Below are 25037 nucleotides of genomic sequence, written 5' to 3' on the forward strand. Positions count from 1 at the left end.
TAATTATATGCAAAATATGTCCGTATATATCCATATATGTTTTTTTCTTTTGTAAAATTATTTTGTAATACAAAAAAATGATAATAATAAGAAGGAAACATAAAAAATAATTAAAAGAATAATTTTTACATTTTTTTTTACAAAAAATCAAGTTTAAAGAAATGAGAAAAATTGTTTATATATAATCATATATAAATGATTAAAAATATACATATATAATTATATATGAACAATTTCTTTTCATTTTTTAAAATTAATTAATTTTTTGTAAAAAGAAACTGCAAAAATTATTCTTTTAATTATTTTTTGTTTTTTTATTATATCATTTTTCTTGTATCAAACAATAATTTTACAAAAAAAAAATCTTTATGGATATGTATGGACATATTTTGCATTTAATTATGTATAATTATATATAATTATATATATTTTTATATATGTAATTATATATTGTAATGTAATTATATGTATATATAATGTAATTATATGTAAATATATATAATTATATATTTTTTTATATATGTTTATACATATTTATATATGTTCTTATATGAAAAATTTTTTTCCGGAATGATTTAATCCAAAATGATCTATGTTATACATATAATAACTAGTTGTAACTTATATGAATATACAAATATAAGAGATATCAATGTCGAGTTTAAACACCAATTGATTTCAAACGTTTATCATTTAGATGAATTCCAGCACATATTAAACATCGCAAAACCGCGTATTGTTTTGGTATCTCAGCGCACCGAAAATATCTTGGCTAAAATCCTACCGAACTTATCCTGGAAAATGGAATTAATACAGCTGGACGATCAACCGCTCACAACAAATGTCCGTACGTTGACGAATATCATAAATAACGAACCGGATGTAGACTACATGAGATACAAGTCTGCAGATATCGATGATACCAGTCGGCATCCATTGGGTATTCTCTGTTCGAGTGGTACCACGGGATTGCCGAAAGGAGTAGCTCTGTCTCATAAAAATCTAATGGCGTTTTTAACAAAAATGGGGCAAGTTTTACATATATAATACACATATCTTTTTTTAAAATAAATTAGTCAATATATTTTTAAATGGCAATGAAATCAATATGCATTTGATTAAAAACACGTACGGCGTTAAATGTTTAATTTAAAGAGAGATTTTAATTTTACACAAAATATAATACCATACTAATTATTTCAACACTATCTTTAACTATAATGTTAATTTAAATTTTACAATTTATTTGTAAACTTTGTATGTACAATCGTCCGAAAAGATAAAGTCCCATTTCCTCACTTAGAAGCAACCAAGAGGATTTGATTCTATAATTCAATTATGATTTTAAAACGCAGCAAACCCGAGTGCTGGGACACAAGAAGTGATGACAGAATATTAATGCTGTTACCGTTTTATCATGCCTACGGATTGGGCTTGCTGTTACTCGCTCTTTTCGCAAACTGCACCTTGGTCATAATGCCCGCCTTCGTGCCACAACTCTTCCTAACTCTGGTGCAGGAGTATAAGATTACTCATCTGCCGGTGGTGCCGCCAATTTTGACATTCCTGGCGAAACACCCGCTGGTAGATGAGTACGATTTTTGCAGCGTGAGAGAATTCCTCTGCGGAGCGGCGCCGCTTGCGAAAGACGTGAGTTTTCTTCTGTCATCATGAAACTTGTCGTTCCCTCTACCTATCAAATCCTCTACCCTAACCCTCCCTCGACCAAGTTATCACGGCAAGAAAAGCAGCTGCCATTGACGAGACTAATTTTAAGTGTAAGTGCCGAAATGAGTCCTCGATGCCACAGCAGCGGTAAGAACGAAGGACTGCGAGAAGAAGTCCCGGGGAGTTGTTGCATTTTCATATGGATACATATGGACATATTTTTGCATATAATTATATATATATAATAATATATTTTTATATATGTTTTTATATGCAAAATTTTTTCCCGGGATGCTACATTCTGAGTCACAATCAGTATTGAAAATCTATTAGATTGGTCAGAAATGTTAATTCCTTTGCATTAATTAATTAAACTAATTTAAAAAAGTTAATCCAATGTTGGCGCAAACAGTTTAAAAACTGTGGAAAAAATTTAAAGTATTTCCTATCTTTTTTCGTAGATCGTAACCACGGTGAAGACTCGCATGGGCATAAAATGCATTCGCAACGGCTATGGCATGACAGAGTTGTCGGTAGTGGCCAGTATGAGCGCACGCGAGGATGATGACGAGGTCGAGAATTCATCCGGGATTCCTCTTCAACTCTTGCCTGGTTTCCTCTGCAAAGTGATCGACCTCGAGACACAAGAGACACTAGAGACCGGCCAGGTGGGCGAGATCTGCTATTTCGGAGAGCAAGTGATGCTTGGTTACTGGAACAACCCCGAGATAACCAGACAGACCATCGACCAGAACGGATGGCTTCACACCGGCGACATCGGCTACTTCGACAACAAGGAGAGGCTACATGTGGTGGATCGCGTCAAAGAGCTGATCAAGTACAAAGGCTATCAAGTCTCGCCGTCGGAGATAGAAATCGTCTTACTGTCGCATCCCGCGATAAAAGACGCCGGAGTCACTGCGAAACCCGATGAACGCAGCGGCGAGATCCCCGTGGCTTTTGTAGTGAAGCAACCTGACGCCACGATTACCGCCCAAGACTTGCAGGAGTTCGTCAAACGTGAGTTGTCACTCATAGTGATCTTTTTTGTCATTTCTCGCAGATTAATTAAAACGTTCTTCGATTAGAACATTATTCATTATATCTCTCACTATGAAGAAATCTCGGGTAAAAGTGCGCACTAGTTTGTTCCTTTCGTATATCATACTTTGATTCTTTTCATAACAATGAAAAGTTTTAATTTAAAATTTTTTTTTCTATATTTTAAAATAATAAATTTAAAAAAGCATTCAAAGCGGATTTAAAAAATATTTGGGATATACATATAGATCTATAATAAAAAATTAAAAATTTAATAAATTGCTTATAACAATATAGTGAAAGTTATTTGAAATAAATGCAAAAATTTAAATAAATAAGTAAAACATGATATCAAAAATATATCTAGTATTATAGCAGCATTCAATATTACATCACATTATTAACGGTATTATTAGTTATTAACTTATTAGTAACATCGCGTTGTAATAATATTAAACGCTGCGCTCAACAAAATTGTTAATCCTCGCTGTCTCTGTAAGTATATGGCGTAGCAAGAGCGTGGAAATATTCCGTCTTATCTTGGTAGTGCATTTTAATAGTAAAGACGATCCGAGCGATGATCTGTTCATACATTAATCGAGCAATTCAATTTATTTTGCAGAGAAACTGTCGCCGCAAAAATGGCTGTATGGTGGAGTGCAATTTGTCGATGCCATACCGAAGAATCCTTCCGGCAAGATCCTACGCCGCGAACTTCGATTAATGATCTCTAAATGATAGTAAAAATCGCATAGGCTTGCTTATATAATATAAATAGTATAAATCTCCTTCGATAAAGACCGAAGAAAAGCAACTGTATTTACAGAGTACAATAATTTCTAATATTTTTCATATCGCCAAGAGCAAACAGGCAATTGCTCAATGAAAGTGTCATGGTATGTATGTTAAGAAATGTCTGCATTAACGAACGTCTCACTGCAAAGGTGAGTTATAAGTGCCGCGAATTTCTTCGCCGCAGAAACGTAAATTTATTGTCGATTAATTCGCAAGTAAACAATTGAACCACCGTGATCGATTAAACCGACCGGGAGCGATCGGTGAACCGGTTCCACCGCATGAATATACGGGACAGCACAGTGAGAGGGTGTTTCAAGTTATGTTACGATATTATATAATAGGCTTGCGCTGATCTGCGGTGCTATGAAAATATAAGCAAAGAAACCTAAGTATTGCATTGCACACACGGAAAGAACAATTTTATTGAATCCAGATCTGATAATAATTTTTGTTCAATAATTAAAATAATTTTGGGCAAAAGTCAAAGTAATTGCTCAAAATTGGTCAAAATCGCCAAAAAGAGGCTTCAAGAACTTCGATATTTCGAGATATTCGAGATATCGATTTAACATGCACTTTTTCAGATAGGAATTATTTTGCTTCTTTGAAGCTCAAGTCATGTCAATTTTGACATTTAGAAAAGATTCACGCAGAAAATGGAATTATAAAAAATGGTTAAAGGATTAAAACAACATCAGATAAAATGTTGTAAATGAAATCGTATACGTTTTATTAACATAAATCAATTCAAAAATTTTAATAAAACATTGAGAGTATTTATCTAACTGCGACTACAAAATTAAGTAGCGATTAGGATTATTAAAATCAAAATTTAAATAGTATTATAACAAAATGATTTATCAAATTTTAAACAGTGTTTTTAACAAGCATCTTTTTTGAAAGTAAAGAAACTGATTTATCTCTTTTTGATTCGACGTTTTCTGTATAAAAGTTTACATCTATTAATCTGCAAGCGGAATAACTTGCACTGATTAAAAAAATAATAACGATTTCGGCAGACAGAAAACCGTCATCTATACTTTAAATTTTATTCACCGATGCCACCGACAAGTCAAGACTGTCGAATTCTGTATCTCCAATATATGTACATATGTCTATGATGTCCACATGCTGCATCTGCCTCTGTCGAATTTCAAGACATATTTTATATCCTCAAATCTGCAACATAAGTATGTGAAAACATGCAAAAATGTGTACATGAAAATTTGTTACAATGTGTGTGTGTGTGTGTGTGTGCGTGCTTGCGATTTAACATAAAAAATAAATAACACATCACTTCACATTACTACATCAATATCGCATGCACACGTACGCAGAAATTGTCAGTAAAACGACATTAAGAGTTTTGACGTCGCGCTAGCATCTCCTTAACTTGAACTACAGATTTTAGTATGTACATATGTATATATTGTATGTTGACACTTGACATCATGCAAGAAAGAAGTTAATCATCTTAATATACATATCCAATAAAACACATTGAAGCAAAATTAAAAACACTTATTAATTTTGTATGAATGTTCTACTGAATAACGTTCAATTGAGATTTAGGGAACAAATACAACAGATCTGGAGACAATTATAATCGGAAATAATAATTAAGAGTTTATTATAAGAATGCCAATTGCAAAAATATTTACGCGACGCGTGTACGTGGTTTACTTTTCCGAAGCGGGTGTTGTTGAATTCACGTTTTAAAGGCTAACAATACACATGCGTATGTTTACTGCGAGTGATTAATTTACCTGCGTGATTCGACGCGGCAGACCGTGTCTTCGATGTATCAGCATTTGCGATTATGCTCCATGGATATCGGACGGAAACTCGTGTTTGAAAAAACTTTGACGTAGATGTATCAATTGGCTTGCTCGGAATGCAAAAGCGGCCAGCAATTACTCTCGGCCAGGGTAGAACACATCTTATCTCTTCATAACAATGCGGACCCACAGTCAATTATGTCTCTCAGATCGATTGCCGGGAACGTCCGGCGGGAACGGAGAATTCCTTTACCTTCTTTCTTCATCGTTTCAGCTACTCGAAGGAAATCTCGGATACAGGAAATGCGGCGGAGCTTCTGGAATCGGTGTGGTAAGCTCACCCAACGCACGGAAAAATTTGCTTTCGACAGTCAGATCTCGTCCTTTATTTATAGCCGATCGGATCGAGTCTTGTTAAATTATTTATACGAAAAGTAATCTTTAAAAAAAAATCTTGTACTATTTTTCTGGAAAATAGGAATGCATTTCTGTCTTTATTATTACGCATTATGAGAGCGTACATGAATTTCTTTCTTAAGTAAATATACTGCCTCGTAAGGATTGAATGAGTATTCATGTTCCCAAAACAAAGTTCTATCGTCAAAAAAAAATAAAAACTGAAATTTTAGTAAATAGTATTATCTACAAGTGAGATCTAGAAAAGTTAAATACTTGTATTTCAGCGACTTTTATGCGGATTAAATGCTTGTTAATTTATAGAAAGATACCTTACATTGTATCTAAAAACTATATTTTTAAGCCATCTTCAAACACTGACAATTCAAAAAAAAAAAAAAAAATAATTAACGCTACGTAAAAAAAAAGAAATCTGCTCGGAATGTTTTCCATTGCATTATTGTTTTTCAATTCGAAATGTTATAAACGCCCTTGTCTTTATCGGGCATTAGCGATTGCGGCTCTCGGTTATTTCCGGCGCCCGTCGATTAATTGTCTTCGACGTTCAGTGCGACGACGCCGACGACGTTTACTCGACATATATGCCGCCGAGTGCTTACGCACTCGTAATTGTTGTGATTTTAAATAAAGGGCGCACCGCGCCAGGACGCAAATCCGATGTCTCGGTTGCGTATTTTCCGACGGACGACTCTCCGGCCGGCTTCTCGACGGACGTTCGGTCGAGGAATGGTGCATTCTCGGGGATGCACCGTTGCACCAACCCCTATATAACGTCAACTCCTAAGCGTCAATTCCTAAACTGTGCCCGAATTGACAGGAGGCACTTTACAGCTTTCGGCACAACCGCACTTGTCCGGTGTGATTGAATCGGATAATGTAACTGCCACTATCCGTCCGCGCTCTGTAGTTGCGTAATACGTGTGCCGCGAAATGCGGCACCTGTACAACGCATCCGGGAGCAACCTCCACCGGAATCGGTGGTGGAAGCGGGTGATTCATAGCTTCTTCGGCCGGCGGCGGCTCCAGTTTGGCCGCAGGCTCGTTTGTCGGCTGTTTTGGCTCGATTTTTCGGCAGAACCGCACCGACCCGTCGTGATTGAATCGGATATTGTAACGGCCATGTTCCGTCCGCGCTTTGTATTTGCGCCATTTGTGTGCCGCGTAGAACGGCACCTGTACAACGCATCCGGGGGCAACCCACACCGGAATCGGTGGTGGAAGCGGGTAATTCATAGCTTTTTTCGCCGGTGGCTTCAGTTTGACTACTGACTTGTTTGTCGGCTGTTTTGGCTCGATTTTTCGGCACAACCGCACTTTTCCGGTGCGATCGAATCGGATAATGTAACGGCCATGTTCTGTCTGCGCTCTGTATCTGCGCGATTGGTGTGCCGCGTAAAACGGCACCTGCACAACGCATCCGGGGGCAACCCATACCGGGATCGGTGGTGGAAGCGCGGGATTCACAGCTTCTTCGGCCGGTGGCTTCAGTTTAATTACTGGCTCATTGTTTGTCGGCTGTTTCAGCGCGGATCCGCACGCGGGTGGAGGCGGCGAAAGTGGCGTTAGCAACCGCTTCAATTTGTCGACGCATCTGGGAGCAACCGCGCTCGGGATCGGTGCTAAAAGCGCGGGATTCATATAAGCTTCTCTTTCGGCTGGCGACTCGATTTTTCGGCACAACCGCACTTGTCCGGTGTGATTGAATTTGATAATGTAATGGCCATTATCCGTCCGCGCTTTGCATTTACGCCATACGTGTGCCGCAAAATGCGGCACCTGTACAACGCATCCGGGGGCAACCTCCACCGGGATCGGTGGTGGAAGCGGGTGATTCACAGCTTCTTCGGCCGGCGGCGGCTCCAGTTTGACCACTGGCTCGTTGTTTGTTGACTGTTTCAGAATGGGTTCGCACGCGGGTGGAGGCGACGGAGGTGACGTAGCTTCTTCGGCCGGCGGCTTCAGTTTGATGATTGGCTCGTTGTTTGTCGGCTGTTTCAGCGCGGATCCGCACGCGGGTGGAGGCTGCGGAGGTGACGTAGCTTCTTCTGCCGGCGGCTCCAATTTGACCACTGGCTCGTTTGTCGGCTGTTTCGGCTCGACTTTTCGGCAAAACCGCACCGACCCGTCGTGATTGAATCGGATATTGTAACGGCCATTATCCGTTTGCGCTTTGTATTTGCGCGATTTGTGTGCCGCGTAAAACGGCACCTGTACGACGCATCCGGGGGCAACCTCCACCGGGATCGGTGGTGGAAGCGCGGGATCCCTATCTTCTTCGTCCGGTGGCTCCAGTTTGATCACTGACTTTGTCGGCTGTTCCAGCGCGGATTCGCACGCGAGTAGAGGCGGCAGACGTGGCGTTATCAGCCGTTCCATTTTCTCAGAGAACTGGCCGGCGTCTGAGCGTTGAATCACCGTTTCCACTTTCGGCACCTTCACTGAGTTCGGCTTCGGAGATGACGGTGGGTTGGCACGCGGACGCTTGATGGAACGCAACGATGACGCACATCCTGACAGTCCGAGGGGGTCGGCCGGATCATATGCGTCCACTGGCGTGTACTTGTTTTCGTCGACCGCTTCGTCGTGATCCATCCTAGCTGGCACGCGGTTGCGACGAAAATGAGTCAATCAGAATTTTGCACGTGGTATAAACCCTTGTTTACTCGTCCCACAATGTTATTAAATGGACTCTCTTTTTCGCGTGCGCATTAAATGTAGCCTCATTAATCGTCGAGAAAATAAGGTGCTCTAAAGCTTGCCGTTATATTAATTTGTTTTTACAGTGTTCCGACCGCTCCAAATGCTATATATCTATCACTCAATGTTTCGCGCATGCGCGAAAAGGGGAGTCCAGCGTAACAACACTGTGGTTATAGTTGGTCATTGCCGGCAGTGTTTTTTGTCCTCTGTCTCCGTCTGTCGATTTCAAGTCACGTATATATACATATACCTATAATATATGTCTGTACTATTTACCTTTGTTATCCCGTAAATCAAAGATAACTGTGAGACAATCTTTCGAACTTCAAATGGTCCTGCGAATTCATCAGATGTAAGTTTCGTATCTAATTGTAAAAGCACTTGTTTTATTGGAATATTTCCACATTCTCTTGCCTGGTGGCGTTATAACTTTACGCCAAAAACACGCACGTGTCACGTGTCACGTGTCTCGTGATACTTTTCCTCACGTGACTTAAAACGCGCGCGCCAAATGAATCCATATAACTGGTAAAATATCGTGCTTTTGTCATAATTAATATATCTTCGAATCACATTTAAAGCAATACTTAATTATTTTTACAATTTAATATTCTAATATCGATGATTTATAATTAAGCCGCAAAAAATAAATAGGCTATATATGTCTTAAGATAAATTTCATCTAAATATTTTTCAGTATTATTAAATCGTAATTACAAATGAACAAATATTGGTTATTACTGGACGCTTATTTTACATTTTCAATATCTTTTTAAGCTTAAATTATTCATTTTTGACATTTTTGTTTGGCTTAAATAATATATAATATTATTCTAACTTTTAATTTTTATAATTTTTAATCCATTATTACTCTCTCTCTCTCTCTCTCTCTCTCTCTCTCTTTCTCTCTGTCTCTCACTCTTTTAATTCTGTAGACATATAGTATGGAATTGAACGCGTGGTTGTATTACCCGGCAAGTTTTATTATTTACGATTTTATCATCGGATCATCGTTTCGATCACCGTGTTCCGAACAAAGAGATTATATACAGTTCCGAACAATATCCACGCGCGATCATTCAATTATCAGAAGTCATTTGCTCGTGAAAATTCGACGCAAGATGGCGACGCCAGTTATGGTTCGCGAATTATGATATTGTTTGAAACATCGAATTTTTGTGTGAAAGGATTATTCAAAAGTGCTTTTTTGACGGAAAAGCGTTGCTACTTCCTAAAACTTCACTGGATGAGAGGAAGGTAATGATCTCGTAATATCTCGTGCATTAAATTATCTCACAATAATATATAATCATCGAATGATTTAAAACTTAATGCGGATTTGTGCTTGCCAGAATAATTAAAGAATTGCAATTGCCGAATAAAACACTCTGTATTATTTAATTCTTTGATTACTTGGTGAAAAAAATTATACTTGTTATTTAATGATGATCTGATAGTTACATTACTTTATTATTTACTTGTTTTTTATCAAATAAAGTAGACTTGTGCGACTTATTGTATTATATTACGTATATGCTTCTTAAATCAAACTTTTGAAAACGAAAACGCTGATGAATCCAAGGATGATGAGAAAAATTACAGACACAGGATATTTTTTCGACATATATTTTTGATGTACCTTCTCACGTCTTGCAAACGATTTAGCTTATTTACATGGCAATACGGGCGATGACGATATAATTTTATGGAATATGATTTGCAGGAGGATCATTCTTGCGACTGCCTCTTCGCTTCTGTCGACGCACGCTCTTCTGGACCGGCTTCTCGCGGCGGATGCGCTGTTTTCATCACCGGTCAGCATAACGTTTACATGCAAACGCTTCTATTTCCTGTAGCCGAGCTTGCGTAGAGCCTTCAGGTCCACGTCGCCGTAATAGTCTTGGCTGGGAAATGCATGAAAATATTGCGTGTGATTTGATCGTAACGTAAGATCACTTTAGATCGGAGTCACCGTCTTCGAAGTACGATTTGAATCGTAATTCTCACGCAAAGTACGAATCTATGCGTTTAAAACGTATCTTTCAACAATTTTTTATTTGATCAAATCTGACAATGAATAATTCCATAGTCGCGGAGTCCAGTTGAAGAGCGTGTTAAAAGTTGAATAAGTTGACTTTCGCGAAAAGAAAGGAAACTGAAACACGATCTTAATCATCAACTTTAGCTAATTTGATTGACGACGTTTCTTGAGACGTTTTTCCACATTTTCGTGTAAAATGCATGTATAATGTGCAATTATATGTAATTTTTTATCTCTTAATTAAGGCAGAAAATAAGAAAAATCCGTAATTTTCGATAAAGTTGAGATACAATATATACATTAAACATTGTGTATAATATACATATAATGTACTCTCTTGAAATATATTATATACATTCCCTTTAAATATATTCCCGATGCTTCAATTACTAATCAAAATTAATTCGATATGTACAGAACATTTGATACGCATGTTAAGACATCAATTTTTAAGCTTAAGTTAAGATTTTTCAGGCTTCAATTGAAGTATTGCATACATTACGATTAAATTATGTACATCATTAGGCAATAGTTTTAACATGCAGCAAGTAACTACACAGAGAGAGAACGTGCCGAGAAACTATTAAATATATTAAGAATTATAAATGCAGAAATGTGTCAATGATTAGCGATCGATAGAGGTGGATTAGGAAACAGGTTTTATAGGACAAATAGACAGAGAAATTGTTTATATTCTCACCACACATTTAGTGTCAAACGTGGCCATCTAATTCTTTTCTGACGTACATATGACATACGATGTAATCTTAGCGTTAAATAAATAGCTTTCAGAATTTCATGCAACTTCAATATTATATAATTAGATCTTATAGATTTACAGGATGTTGTAAATGAAATTTTAACATCAAATATGCGGTGAAAATACAATTCAAAGTCTTCCAAGAATTTTCTCTCTTTTTATTGTATGAACTTTTCGTCTTACTTAAAAGATACACGACAAACCGGCCGATCTTCCTTACGTAATGGCGTCAAGAGTCGGAAAGATTTCTGAACTGTAAATTCGTGGATCGTGGATTGTTAACTACGCGAGTCCGACAGATCTCGATTTTGTGCGCGACATAAATTGATGTTTTTTTTTTATTTTTTTGTTTATTTTATTATCGTGCGTTTTATTCAGGAATTAAAATCAGTGTAATTTCGTTTAGTTCAATTTTTCAGTTGTTTTACTTCTATCAAGAACAATTTTTGCAAAATTTAACAGTAATAATTTTCAGGAAACTTATTTTATCGATTATTTCTAGAGACGAATAATACTGTATACGAATAATACTGTATTAAAATAAATCAATACAAGTGGCAGGATGATTGTAAATGGAATAATATATCTTTAGAAAATTTACAATTTTGCAAAAACGGCCCTCAATTGTCGTGTTTTCGTTATTACGAAATTACAAGTTTTCAAATTCCCGCTCTCACGATAAAGAGAAAAAGGGAAAAAGACAGGAGAAAGATAGATTAGAAATAGTCGAGAGTGTATAGACAGATTAGAAACAGTTTAAGGGAGGATGTATTTTTTTATTTATTTAAAAGAAATCGATTAAAAAACAGAAATTGCCGATGAGGCATTACGATGAATATAAATTTTATAGAAACATCAATACTTTGAGCATTTGTCAGGAAATTTTTTGAGAAAATTTTATGCTGCTTATCAGTGTCAATTATTATCAATTAGACATTGTATCAGCGATGAAAAATTTTAGTCCTGTCTAACCTAAGGTAGGATATTTAAATATTATAAACTATAATTAATTCTGTGCAATATGTATGCTGGAAAATTATAATAAAATAATTATGTCAATTTCGGCAGAAGTATTATCAGATTTTCAGATATTTGTGTTCTGATAGTTAAAAAGTCTATTATTAGATTACTAATAGCAACGCGTATTACTATATATTGCAAAACGTGACATACAAGCAAAGAAAAATTGTACGTGATTTCTCGGAATTCGCAATTACTCGTCGCGCTAACGCGTCGTGTACGTGTGTTCCTCGGTTCCCTTTCTTCTATTCTATTATAATTAGAAAAATAACATTTGCTCTGTGCATCGAGATTGCGTGGGGACGCGCAAATTAGGGCGACGAGAGAGAATTTCGCGAGAACGTATTAGAGAAGTAGAGCACGAAATATTTATAACAGCTCAATCGCGCATATTTCTTATCCTCTCAGAATCTCGCGGGTTTTGCTTCGAGAGATTTCGCCTCGAGATCGATCCTAGTGGGCCGCCGATTACTTCCTTTCCGGAGAAATCCTCTTTATGTAATCGGGGCTGTATTTTTTCTCGATTATAATGTATGTGTATGCGAGTGTATGTTTATTATGCGTGATAAAAGAAAGAGAAAGAAAAAGAAGGAGCGAGAAATACAGAAGAAACAAGAGAAAGATATGAAAAAGAAATAGAAAGAGAGAAGAAGAAACAGCGAGAAGAAGAGGAAGAAAGAAATTGAATTTGATACAATTTATTGGCGTAAAATCGATATAAGATTAAATAAATCAAAGAGAGACAGCATTAAAAGGTACAGAAGATATAAAGGGATTTCAATAAGTTTGTGAATATTTTTATTATTGAATTATAGAGAATTAAAATAAAGTTCTAAAATTAAATTTTTTGTTTTATATTTTACTGAAAAGTGGGACATAATTCTTCGCCTGAATTCTTGAACACATAAGTATGATTCTCAGAATTATACCGTAATAAAAGATCATTATTTCTTGTAGAAAGAAGTGCGATTTTAATTTTCTAATCTGGATTTCGTACCAATAACTTGCGTTAAACAACAGAATTTGTTAAAATTAAATGATAGCACAACAAAAAGAAAGAGAAAGATATAGAGAGAAAAAGAATAAAAGAGGTAGAAAGAACAAGAGAGAGACAGTAAGAGATAGAAAGAGACAGAAAGAGACAGAAAGGAAGAGAGGGTGTGGAAAAAGTCGGGGGCTGGAGGGAGGAAAGAGCGAGGTAAGTCAGGATTTATTCCTGGACGGGTGAGGGCCTCGTGGGCCCTCCTACTGTCGACGGCCTAGGTTTGAGGGCCTGGTTCGGCTTTCTCGGCTCGCTCTGGATGCCGGCAAGCAGCTCGCTCTTCCGGATGCTCTTCAGGTCCAGGTCACCGTAGTAATCCTCACTGCGGAGCAAAACCGAGAAAAACCCGGGGGTCAGGACATGCTCGGTGCGCGCTACTTGCGTACTGGCGTGCTCTTGCCGTTACGTTTTGCGGACGAGATGCACATGCATACATATACACACACAGATTCACCGTACTTGCAGTTGTAATCGTGAAAATTTGCAGATCGCGTCGAGTGTGTCTCACAAACAGAATTATCGTCGTTTCTTTTCTATTTAAGGCAATGCGTGACAAGGAAAATCCTCCTTTGTCATTACTTATTCAGGTATAACACGTGTACAAATGTTCACGATTAAATATCTAATATTTTTACAATTTCCGACGTAGATTGCCAGATTAGAGTTTACGTTGGGATATTGGATCTAATTTCGATTTAATATAAATTCTTTAAATAAATGTAGATAAAAATAATAGAGAAAAACAATTTTACGCCTTTCTGGGCAATCTACGAATGTGGGAGCAGCTAATATTACAACAAGATATTAGAACAATCAAACAGTTAACATACACGTTAGCCACATGTTAGAAGATAATTCAGAGAAATATAATTACTAATATTAGTACTAATTAATGGGCATAATTATTTGCTAATTTACGATCAAGCACTCAATATTTGAGAGAAGAAGTTCAATTTTCACAGATAAAATTTCATTTCACACGATGCGACTGTTCAATTTTTAAGTGAACAACTTGTTGCATCAAATTTCCGTTTAGATTATTTTTTTTTACAGTAGTTACGCAAAACATCATTAACTGCCGCGAAAGCGTGCTGCAATGCGAATATCTCCTTAATTACACATTGTCCGCGAATGTAATTTCTTCTTGAAAGTCCTTAAACACGACTTCATTCAGAATAGCTCGACATTTCCATGAGATAACTATAATTATCGAGATAATCGAATTTGGACATTTTTATAACGCGCCCGCAATTATTTGTTGCACAATGCATCGTCGTTGTTAAAATATCATTTTCGCACTTTTGCAGCATATATTTTTCCGTAGATTAAATTAATTTCTATTAATTTAATTATCATTTAATTCAATCTTTGTTCTGACATCAAAAAATAGTGTCATATAAAAAGTTTTCCACAAGATGATTTAGAAGTATAAAAAGTTGATTGATAATTAAAAATACAATTGGAAATATTAGAAGAGAAAGATAAGTTAAGGAAAATTAAAAAGTTCTTCACCGCGCTCAAGAAACAGTTCTTTTTTTAATTTTACAGATGTTTTTTTAAATTTTTTTTAAAAGTTACACCAATCGCTACACCTATCAGTTTATGATGACTTTTTTGCTATTGAGCTATGTTTCGCTCTTATGATCGCCTACGGCGATCGTAATAATTTTTCAAACGGCTGAGACCTTGAATTCTCGAATGACGTTCATTAACATTCACCACCGCGCGAAATCGAAAGTAAAGAATTCCGGTCGATGTCGATTATTCATTTATGTCGCATTTGACTACGTGGTCTTAGATTTGAATTGAAATGTTCAAAATGATGCCATGTGACAGCCGGCTTTCGAAAATCGGCTATGCTTGTGTAGGGGAATGAATTGAACAATTTACAGAAAGAGAAAGATCGTTCGAATGGATTAAGCATTATGTCATTATAACATTCATCTAAAATTCTATCTTCCATTCTCGTTTATATCCTAAAAATTTATTATGTTTGCACACTCCCCTCGCTTTCTCTATTCTTTCGAAACTCCTTGGTCGTTCTGTAATCTCGCAGTTTATTCATTCCCACACAAGTGGCGATTATGGCAACTCCGAGACGAAGATCGTGTACAGATTATATAGAGATGCTCACCATCCGGGAACGTCCTCGGGGTCTTCGCAGGCGCCGCTGCCGTCGGCGTCGCCGATCTTGAAGACGGTGCCGATCGGGCAGCCGTACTCCCTGGCGATGCCCTCAAGGCATATGTAGTACTTTCTGCAATCCTCCGGATGGGCGTGTCTGCTGAAGCTGCCGGATGCGCCGCTCACTTCTCCCGCAGCCGGACACGTGAAACCTCCGGCGACCTCTGCAAATGCAATAAATAGACATGTAATATGAGCAGAGAAAGAGACGCGGAAAGGTTTCGTATTTTTTCGTAATTGCGATATGACTGTACATTATTGAACATTTGTATATTAATTGTATATAAATGAATGGCTGTTATATTAAAAATCTCAAACATATCACTTCATCTCCTTATACAGTCGAACCTCGATTACTTGAATCTCAAGAAGAGCTATAAAAATCTTCGAGTTATAAAGATTTCGAAAGATTTGAGTAAAAGAGAATCAACATGAAAATTCGATTTACGGAAGCTTTGTACGAGAATTCATAATTTTCAGATTATAATGGCTTTTAAAGGAAAAAATTCGAGTAGTTTTCGAGTTACAGAGGTTCGAGTTATCGAGGTTCGACTCTGTTTTCTTATATATATATTCTCATATGTCTTTTTCGTTCGCCGGAATTGATCGACCTCGGCGAACGAAAGAGGCGTACGAGAATATACATGAGAATATGAGAGATGAAGTTTGAAGATATGTTTAAGATTTTTAATATAATAGTTCAATTGAAAAGAGTTGTCTCGTAATAAACATATACATACTGTATGTAGCATAAGAGAAAAAAAAAATAAAATTATTTATAAAATTATTTTATTCTTATAAGTAAGAAAGTTAGAGTAGCTGGGTGAAAAATCGCAAAGTTAACGAGGCGAGTAGAAAGGGAGTAGAAGGATATTTGTGACAGTTTTATGTCTCGTGGAGTAGAGAGGCGAGATTGACTGCACGTTTTATGCCTGTCCTATTATCCGCGTCAAATCGCCCGTGACGAGTTCCTGCATGACTAGATCAGAAATCCATGTATAAGTCTACGTTACATTATTCGATTTGACATCAATACTAGTGTAAAAGTATCGATTATATTAAAAGGAGCAATTGTAACAAATTAATAAGGATTCCGTAATAAAGGAGACTTTATATGGACTGTGAGACTCTTGGAGAGAATTCTGGATAGCTACTGCCTGATGAAAGAATAAGATAATTTGGATAATTTGAAAATTTGCTTAATCATGCGGAACCCAAGTAAAACAAAAAGTCATCATCACATAAAAATAGCATCAAATCGACTCCAAAATGATTATTAAAAGTTGCAATTCGATCAGTCACGATTCATTTTAAGATCATGTTGACCTGCTATCATAACCTGTTGTTCTATTTGGGAATATTATTAGAATTCTTCTTCATCTGAACTATCCTTATATCTTGGGATGTTAAGAAATCGATCGGACGGTCCGATCGCGCAATTCGCATCATAAGACAGACTTGCGATTCGGCGAGATCGATACCTTCGTTTCTGCACTCGGGCACCTGATCAGCCCACATGCACACCCTGGCCTCACGGTCGTAGGCCAGTCCGGGGCTGCACTGGTAACGGGATGACTCGCCGTTCCAACAGTTCCAGAAGACGTCGCACTTCTTCTCGTCGGGGAAGATGCCGTAGAGGCGAACGCAGTGCGGCGTGCTGATCGGCGGCTCGAGTTGCGTGCGCTCGCCGCAGTCCACGTTGTGCAGATAATCGCAGTTCTCGGTGAGGAACTTGCTGTCGCTGGAGTCGAACGCCAGACCGTTGCCGCACGTCTTCAGCTCCGCCACGTTGTTGTCGCATTTCCAGTACTTGTCGCACGATATGTGATGAGGATAGAACCCGAAGTCGTCCGGACATTTGAAGGATTCCTGACCGTGCGTCCCTGAAATCGAGGCAAAGGGTTGCATGTCGGGGCTCGATAGATTTCCTCGAGATTCTTTATCTAATATATTAAATTTTGATTAATCAATAATAAGAACAAATCGTAGTTTGTATATATTAATCGTACTTTTCACAAAGTCCCACGAGAGACAATAGTAATTCTCTCGTGAAGCATGGTGCTTATGATTTCGGTTGCACAAAAGGAAATGAGCCGAAAAAATGCGTGGCATATAGTTTTCTTCAAATTCGAGGATACGGCAAAGTATTACGTGAAAGGCCACTACGTTTTCCTGTATTCCCATCCAGGAAATCAGAAAAAAAATACTACTTCTACTTTCGTACTCCGCGGGTTGCCACGTCGAGTTTCTCGGATCGCGCGGTTAAAAGGCGACCCCGCCTTTTAGCTCGATAGCACCGTTCTCCGTAGGAAATCGCGGGCTAAAATTAACTGCCGGCCACGAGAGAGCCTCCATTCCGGTTTCCTCTTTCCATTCCCCCTTTTAACAGAGCGACGTTCGTGAAAAAAAAAAAAAAGAGAATGCGTGCGGGTGCAGCAGGAAACGTATCGACGATCGTTACGGGAGAACGAAACCGGAGGGGTGGATATAGATAAGAGGTCTCCCCTCTCCCCCTTCGAGAAATACCGCGCATACCGGTCTATGTTAATTACGCCTAATTACGCCTCTTTCTTTCTTTCGCGCGCGCGCGCGCGCGCGCGCGCGTGCGCGCACACGCGGCACATGACGCCTGAATAAGTTAAAATATCTTATGTAAGGGAACTGTGTGCGCGGGACGGTAAACTTTCGCCGGGCGCTTTCACTTTGGGCCCGCGGCCAGACCGCGGCCGCAGCCGCTCGTGACTGGGCCCTCCCAGCATCCCGTTCACCCGGTTCGCGTCGCGCGCGGAGCCCCAGAGTGTGGCGAGTCTTTGTACACGAGTGTACACGTCCATGCGTCAAGTTGTATTCACTTTCGTTTTCCACGGGACCGGTCCCGCGCCACCGAAAGCGACTTCGAAAATATTCGTCGACCAGGGACCGCAGACAGGGGCCCCTCCTCGCCCCGTCCCAGTTTCGTCGTTCGACTCGTTTTGTAAAATATGCGGCATTAGGTCGTTATATAATTACTTGTTTAAAGTATGCAATGGTTATATAAAACGTCGATTTAAATATTAAAATAATGTTGCATGTTAAAAATCGGAATTCTACAATTCGACTGAAAATTGATATCATGTTCAATAACATTGAGCAAGAGGCAGACAATCGAGTTAAAAGATATTGAATAAATCGAGAAACGCAATGTAAATTTAAAATTGTTCAAAATGTGTGTACAAAGAAATGAACTGTCTTGAAAAGATATTAAAAAATTATTTTAGTGATTTTTTAATTTCTTATTAACTTTCCGTGCCTACCATATGTTCTTTTTCTTTTTCTCTTTTTCTCTTTCTCCCTTTTCTCTTTTTCTCTTCCTGTGACATTATCTAAGAAAGTTTCATTATAAATGTATCTAACATGGGAGTCTAATACACGATACGTAATAATCGATTATATATACTTCAGTTATTAAATATTTCATCACATACATTTACATGAAATGTAATGAGAGAAAATTTCCGTTTTATGAAAGAAAATTCCTAACATACAAGATTCTAGTACAAGTTTCTTTATAATATCACGTTTTCACTGAAGAATTACGTACAATTTTCCTCTTAATAATTGTCCGATTTAATTAATCTTTGCATACAGAAATTTTCATTCTTATGTTATATGATACCACTATAAATAGCCACTATAAATCTGTGGAATTTATATTTACAATACTTTTCTAATAAAATTAAATATTAAAACTATAAATACTTCTTTGATTATCTTTTAATAATTTTCTTGATTATATATATAAAATTTTCGTATTTAAAAGCATTTTTTCTACATTAAAGTTTGTGCTACACTATTATATTTTCTCTCTCTTATGGGAAATTGATATAGAAAATTTTATATTATAGGAGAAGTCTTAGAAATTATTTTCATTGTGATTAATCGCTTCCTTGAATTTTCTTTTGGCAAGAAAGGAACAAAAAGCAGGGTCAAGATCTAGGCCAAGGTTATGCCGCGATGGCAAGAAAGCGTAGAAATTTTTTTAGACCAGCTGATTTTTAATTGTTAATTAATTGCACTTAATTGACATGGAGGTTGCAAGGAGGTCAATGCCAAGGAATTTAGCATTTTTAGAAGCAATTCAAACATATTCACGATTTTAGGATAAAATAAATTAATTTTTTCAAAATAATTATACTATTATTTAATTAATATAAACCAAGAGAAATCTCTCTCTAAATTTAGTAGTTTCTTTAAAATATTTTGAGAGAGTAACAATTGTCTTGAAAAATATTTCTTTATTCTGTTTTGCGAAGAATAGAATAATACAATTATAATCACAAATTGGACACAATCATAATTGCGATTTAATTTAATTATTTTATTATTAAGTGTCTGCATATATATAATTGCATTTTTTGTAAACAAAACTGTTTAATATTATAATTATATGTAAAAAACATTTTTATGGCTAGAAAAAAATTTATAACTTTGACACAATAAAAAAATATTATATTAGAGAAAGGTTACATTTATACATAACTTTTATATCTTTTAATCTTTTAAGTATATAAATCTTTCTGTCTTTTTAAACGCTTTGATATTAGATTGGTAGTATCGTTAATTTAAATAATGTTAAATTTGACTGTAGAACAATAAAATAATTAATAAATTAATAATTAACGAATAATTATTTTTACAATAAAGATACTCAAAAAAGAGGGAGAAAGGAAGGGACAAGAACGAAAGGAGAAAGAGAAAATCAATCATAAATCGAAAACTTGCACATGAGACCGCGCGAAGATAAATCAAACAATCGCGATCGCGCGCGCTTTCGGGAGAGTTTCCAAGAACTATCTCCGCGGGTCCTTCGATGCGGCGAGATTTCCGGAGCAGGTACCGATTACAACGCACGTAGGGCGCACTGCTTTACTCTACCACACGCGCATGTTTCACACACTAAACGATGCAATCTTCACTTTCTTACTGTTCGACGAGAGTATCGCATCTCACTCGCGATCCTTCCGCAATTAATTGGCCCATTTTGGACTTCACCGCCCTGATACCCCTCGATGGTGGTTGGTCTGTGTATTTACGTACCGGCGATCAGTATGGCGGCTATTACGTAGTACGTCCTCATGGTTCAACGAAAAAGTGTTGACGCGGGGGCAAAAAACGAAGAAAAAGTTAACGGAAAAAAATTCTACAGGCACTTTTAAGGACACCGCCTCCGTTGCGTCGAGAGATAGAACTCTGTGTTTGGGCCCAGTCGTTCACCACCTTTATATAAGTCATTGGTCACGTGTCGTAGGTCCCCTCCCCCCTCTTTTTACGGCTGCCACCTCCTCCTTCGGACACCTCGAGAAGAGGTGCACCTCTCTACTTTTCTCGTATTTCTCTGTCTTCTCTCTCTCTCTGTCTCTCTCTTCCTCCCTCCCCCGTCTCTCACTTTGAAACTTTCTGTCTTCCTTGCGTCTATAATGGATATCCCTCTTTTTTCATCTCCCTATTTCTTACTCTGTTCCTCTTTCTCTATATCATGAGGCAGATTTATGAAACGAAATACCACATTGAGTATTCAATGTATTTCCATCCTTGTCTACTATCTTGTTCAAATTCCTGAATGAAGGAAATCACCGCACGAAAAGAGAGTAATAATGTGTGATAACGGTATCGCTAGGGTCAGGAGAACAGATTTTTTTAAGTTCGAGATAATTATAAAGGAATATAAAACACACACAAACACATTTTATAACATTTTATAATTTAAAATTGAGTAAAGGCTCTTCATTTTTATTTTATCTTAAATTTTAAAGTAAAGTTTCAGAGAATCCCGATTCACAATTTCTTTCATTTTATGCCCTATAGCTGTAATATCTCTGTTACTGAAATAAATTCTCCTTTCGCTTCTCCTGGAAATGTCGTTCGAAGTTTCACGACATCTTCTCCGTCCTTTCGCCGGCGAATCCTCAAATCGCTGAAATAACTTTCAGTTCTTAAATGTCTACAGGCGCATTTATTTTCTTTTTCGTATCCGCGTTATCTGCTCAGCCGCGTGACCAGTTTTGGAGCCAGACGGTTTTCGCATCGAACATGCCGAGGAATAATGTTTCGCGATCTTCAAGATGCTTTGTTCCTCCGGAGAATCGCGAAATTCCGCGACGAAAGCGAGAAAAAGAGATCTCGCGTACCACGGTCGTTCTTTGAACGAAAGGAAGGTGAAGCCGAAAAATGTTTATTTGTTCCGCGGCCATAAAATATCGCCTTAGCCCGAATCTTTATTTCTTGAGAGAAAAACTGGGATTTATCTCGAGATATTAATCTCCGCATATTTATATTAACACTCCAGAGAATGTTCGGAGAATTTTTTCGACGCGCCAAATTTATGTGACAAACATTCGCAGGAATCGATAACAGCGAAGGATTTTATTTAAAGATTTTTTTTTTATTTCTAGAATTTCTAGAAACTAAGAATACACAATATATATGTGCGTTAATTACCTGAACGTGTGAAGACAGCAGGGGGAGATGCGTTTGCATATATCGATAATTCGTCGAACTGCTTTCGTACGCAGTCGGCGTGTGCCGGCCGGCCATGGCCGCGCGATTTGCAGAATACCGGTCGGCTCCCCCGTGGCTATAATAATAATTATGCATACATACGCGGCTAACGTGATATACGTGGCCACAATGATAAATCGTAAGGTCACGGCGGTGGTCTGCGGCGCGATACAAAATAACGGGGTAGGGACGAAGGTCGTGCGTCGTGCGCCCAGTCGCGTGAGTCATCACCCGCGCCGAGACACCACCCTCTTCGGGATCCCCGTCCGAGGCGGCGTAGCGCGACGCGGCGCGGCGCGCGGCGTATAAATCCGTTATAAGAAGGTAGGTATATACAGGCAGTCGTCCGATTATGCTCTCTTAATGCGTTCCAGACGCCACCGCATTGATATACAATTTACGTACTATAGGCGAGGCATCTCTCTGAAAGCGATAAGAGTTCTTGATGAAAGCTAACGTTTTTACGAGTTATGAGATACACTAACTCCGTGCAAGGCTCACTAGCCTTTCTTTTGATACTTTGTTTATGAGATACCTTGAGCAAATTTAAGATTTAAGAGAAGAGATATTTAATTAAAATATTTTTAATGATCAATATACATTATTTTTTGGGCACTAATAACCGCTCTGATTCTCATTAGCCTTATTTTCATTTGTGCAATTTAAATTCGAGAATCCTCTGTGTCATTTTATTGAAATTTTTTCCTCAGTACTTGGATAATTTTGTTACTTATGATTTGATTATAATTAATTATCAAATATAATGTTAATATAGATCGATGAATATACATCAATTACAAAGTATTTACATCAATCGCAATTTTATTAGTTTTATTACATTTTAATATAAATATTAGTGACTAAACAATGAATGCACGTGAAAATGTACACATAAATATCTTTGTGATCGAAAGTAAGGAGTGCATGTTTAGATGTTTTCGTCACAATTGGTATATAATCATTCTCGCCAAGACAGGAGTAAAAGTTTGGAATTTACATTAACATCGCGTGCACGAAAGTAGAAATTTACCTACATTCAACTCTCCTTTTTGCTTGATTCCACCTTCTTGGTTAAATCTAGTTTTCTTTTCCCTAAATATTATTCTTCTCTTTTTATCTGTCTTACTTCTCATTATAAATCTTAATTCTCATTCTCTTAAAATTCAAATTCAAATTCAATTCTTGTGCACCTATCTTATAACATATCGATACAATGTCTTTTCTTTGAAAATTGACAAAATATCATGTGTTCCATTTTTGGCCATTACGAACGTAGGACTATCCTTTCAGAAAAGTAAAAAATATTGAATGTTAATTTCGAAAGCCGATTATAGCTGCAAAAAATGAATTATGCGTGAGCAAAAATTGTCTGTATATGTATTTCGTATAAAAAAAGTACTGCAAATTTAATTCACGATCCTTTTATGTAAATTTAATTCACAAATATAGTTTTCGTAAAATAAAAAAATTAAGTGACACGACAATGCGAAAGAACGCAAAAAAGTCGCGCGAAAATGATGCGCAGTTAATACAGAATTCGACTTGTTTTTCTTCGACGTTGTTTCCCTGTTGGTGAGATTGATTTATGTTCTTCGTGCGGAGATATAGAAATCGTTTTAACGATAGCTTGATACGATCGCAATGAAATGATCAATTGAGATCCAAGAGAAAATGAAATTGAGAACCCAAGTCCTACTAGCTGTCTTTTTTCATTCCTGAAATAATTCCTATATTCTTCAATGGTGCAGCACGTTTTTTACACAAGCATTTTTTAATTTATTCACAATATTAATTGTTTATTATTTGTATTGTAAAATCTTACGATTGTTAATATTTTTATAGATTTTATATTTTCATGTATCTACTTTTAGAGTCTTCTAGACATTACACTATTACTTTGAAACTAGAAATTTTCAGTTTCAAGCTCTCATTCAGAATTTTCATTTCCTGCAAGGCGTAAAAATGTACTTACGTCATTTAGAAACTAACGGGTTATGTTTACTGATTACGATCTCCTCGGTGTAGCGATAGGCACGAATAATTCATATAATTAAGATTTCGTGATTGAAGATATGATAACGAAAGTTTCAAGATGATACAATACATTCATTATTTCTATGAATGATGTATTTTCTAAGATTCACGTTCCCGGAGGGGGGAGGTTTATAATATAAAAATCGCTTTTTCTCGCGGCCAGTTTTTTTTTTCAGCTCAGTTACTATGAGAACTAGTTTTTGCAATATTGCGAAAGGTCGCATATCGATCAATCGGATCACGCCGTACCGACTCGCTCATACCATCCGTTTACATTTCCAACGGACTGTTACGATTCGTCACGTAAGAAAGTTGCACGGGTTTTGCAACGCATTTCGCCATTTCTCGCGACAGTGGACGAGTTATTTCGTCATATATAGGAAAGTCTTAAGATCGGAAGGAAGGAATTAGAAAAAATTGGAATCTGAGAAGTAATGATAATAATATAATAATTTATAATGCTGTTGTACAACATTGCTGAAAGAACAAAAAAATAAAAAAGGCTGAAAACAAAATAAATGCAAGAGACAGAGTAGCACTAAACAAAAGGCATTATCAATGTTGATCCCATCAGTTCATACAAAATAAGATGTAAGAAAAGCAAGAAGCAATAAATCGACGTACATACAGATACAAAAACACCCACGCACACATGCATATACGCGCATTTAAATCAGCACGGACATTTAAATCCGCTCTTTATGCTGTTTATCAAACATTATGTAATTCTAAATTGACGGTCAATGGAAGTACTCTTTCGAGATTCCTTTAGAACGTGAATCGATCCGCGTGTTTCTTGCTGACGACCAAGGACGATTTCGATCCAAGGCAGACATGCATGTTAATGCAGGGACGCTTTCGACGACGACAACGATGACGGCGACGACGACGACAACGGAACTTTCTCGCTCCGTTTAATCCAGTTTCTCGAATAAAATCGCATCGCGGCCGAGTGAGGTAACGAGCGTGCGCGAGATTTATAAGCGTGCCCACAATAAATGGCTATCGAATCTAAGT

General features: G+C 37.3%; 3 protein-coding genes across 4 annotated transcripts; 1 reads left to right on the plus strand and 2 right to left on the minus strand.

Moving 5' to 3' along the window:
• Nucleotides 1-697: 697 nt before the first annotated feature.
• Nucleotides 698-5018, plus strand: LOC105454596 (4-coumarate--CoA ligase 1-like; the record flags this gene model as incomplete). The annotated part of the gene is made up of 4 exons (XM_011697314.1): nucleotides 698-1028; nucleotides 1356-1650; nucleotides 2130-2688; nucleotides 3332-5018. Coding segments are annotated over 4 exons (1301 nt in total), but the record flags the coding sequence as incomplete, so codon positions are not given.
• Nucleotides 5019-6527: 1509 nt separating this feature from the next.
• Nucleotides 6528-8294, minus strand: LOC105454597 (caskin-1-like). The gene has a single exon (XM_011697315.1). It carries the CDS (start codon nucleotides 8292-8294, stop codon nucleotides 6528-6530), a length of 1767 nt encoding a protein of 588 aa, XP_011695617.1.
• A 1718-nt stretch (nucleotides 8295-10012) lies between these two features.
• Nucleotides 10013-20680, minus strand: LOC105454569. 2 transcript variants are annotated; one of them, XM_011697245.1, is made up of 4 exons: nucleotides 20526-20680; nucleotides 16931-17332; nucleotides 15400-15613; nucleotides 10013-10306 (listed from the first exon to the last, which is right to left on the minus strand). In XM_011697245.1, exons 1-4 carry the CDS (start codon nucleotides 20563-20565, stop codon nucleotides 10246-10248), a joined length of 717 nt encoding a protein of 238 aa, XP_011695547.1. In that variant the 5' UTR covers nucleotides 20566-20680; the 3' UTR covers nucleotides 10013-10245. The 2 variants fall into 2 exon arrangements, with proteins under 2 accessions (XP_011695547.1, XP_011695545.1); XM_011697243.1 differs by lacking the exon at nucleotides 10013-10306 and adding an exon at nucleotides 13087-13587.
• Between the last annotated feature and the right edge of the window lie 4357 nt (nucleotides 20681-25037).

The sequence above is a fragment of the Wasmannia auropunctata genome, unplaced genomic scaffold, assembly GCF_000956235.1.
Source record: "Wasmannia auropunctata unplaced genomic scaffold, wasmannia.A_1.0 LD335981.1, whole genome shotgun sequence".
In the NCBI taxonomy this organism is placed as follows: domain Eukaryota; kingdom Metazoa; phylum Arthropoda; class Insecta; order Hymenoptera; family Formicidae; genus Wasmannia; species Wasmannia auropunctata.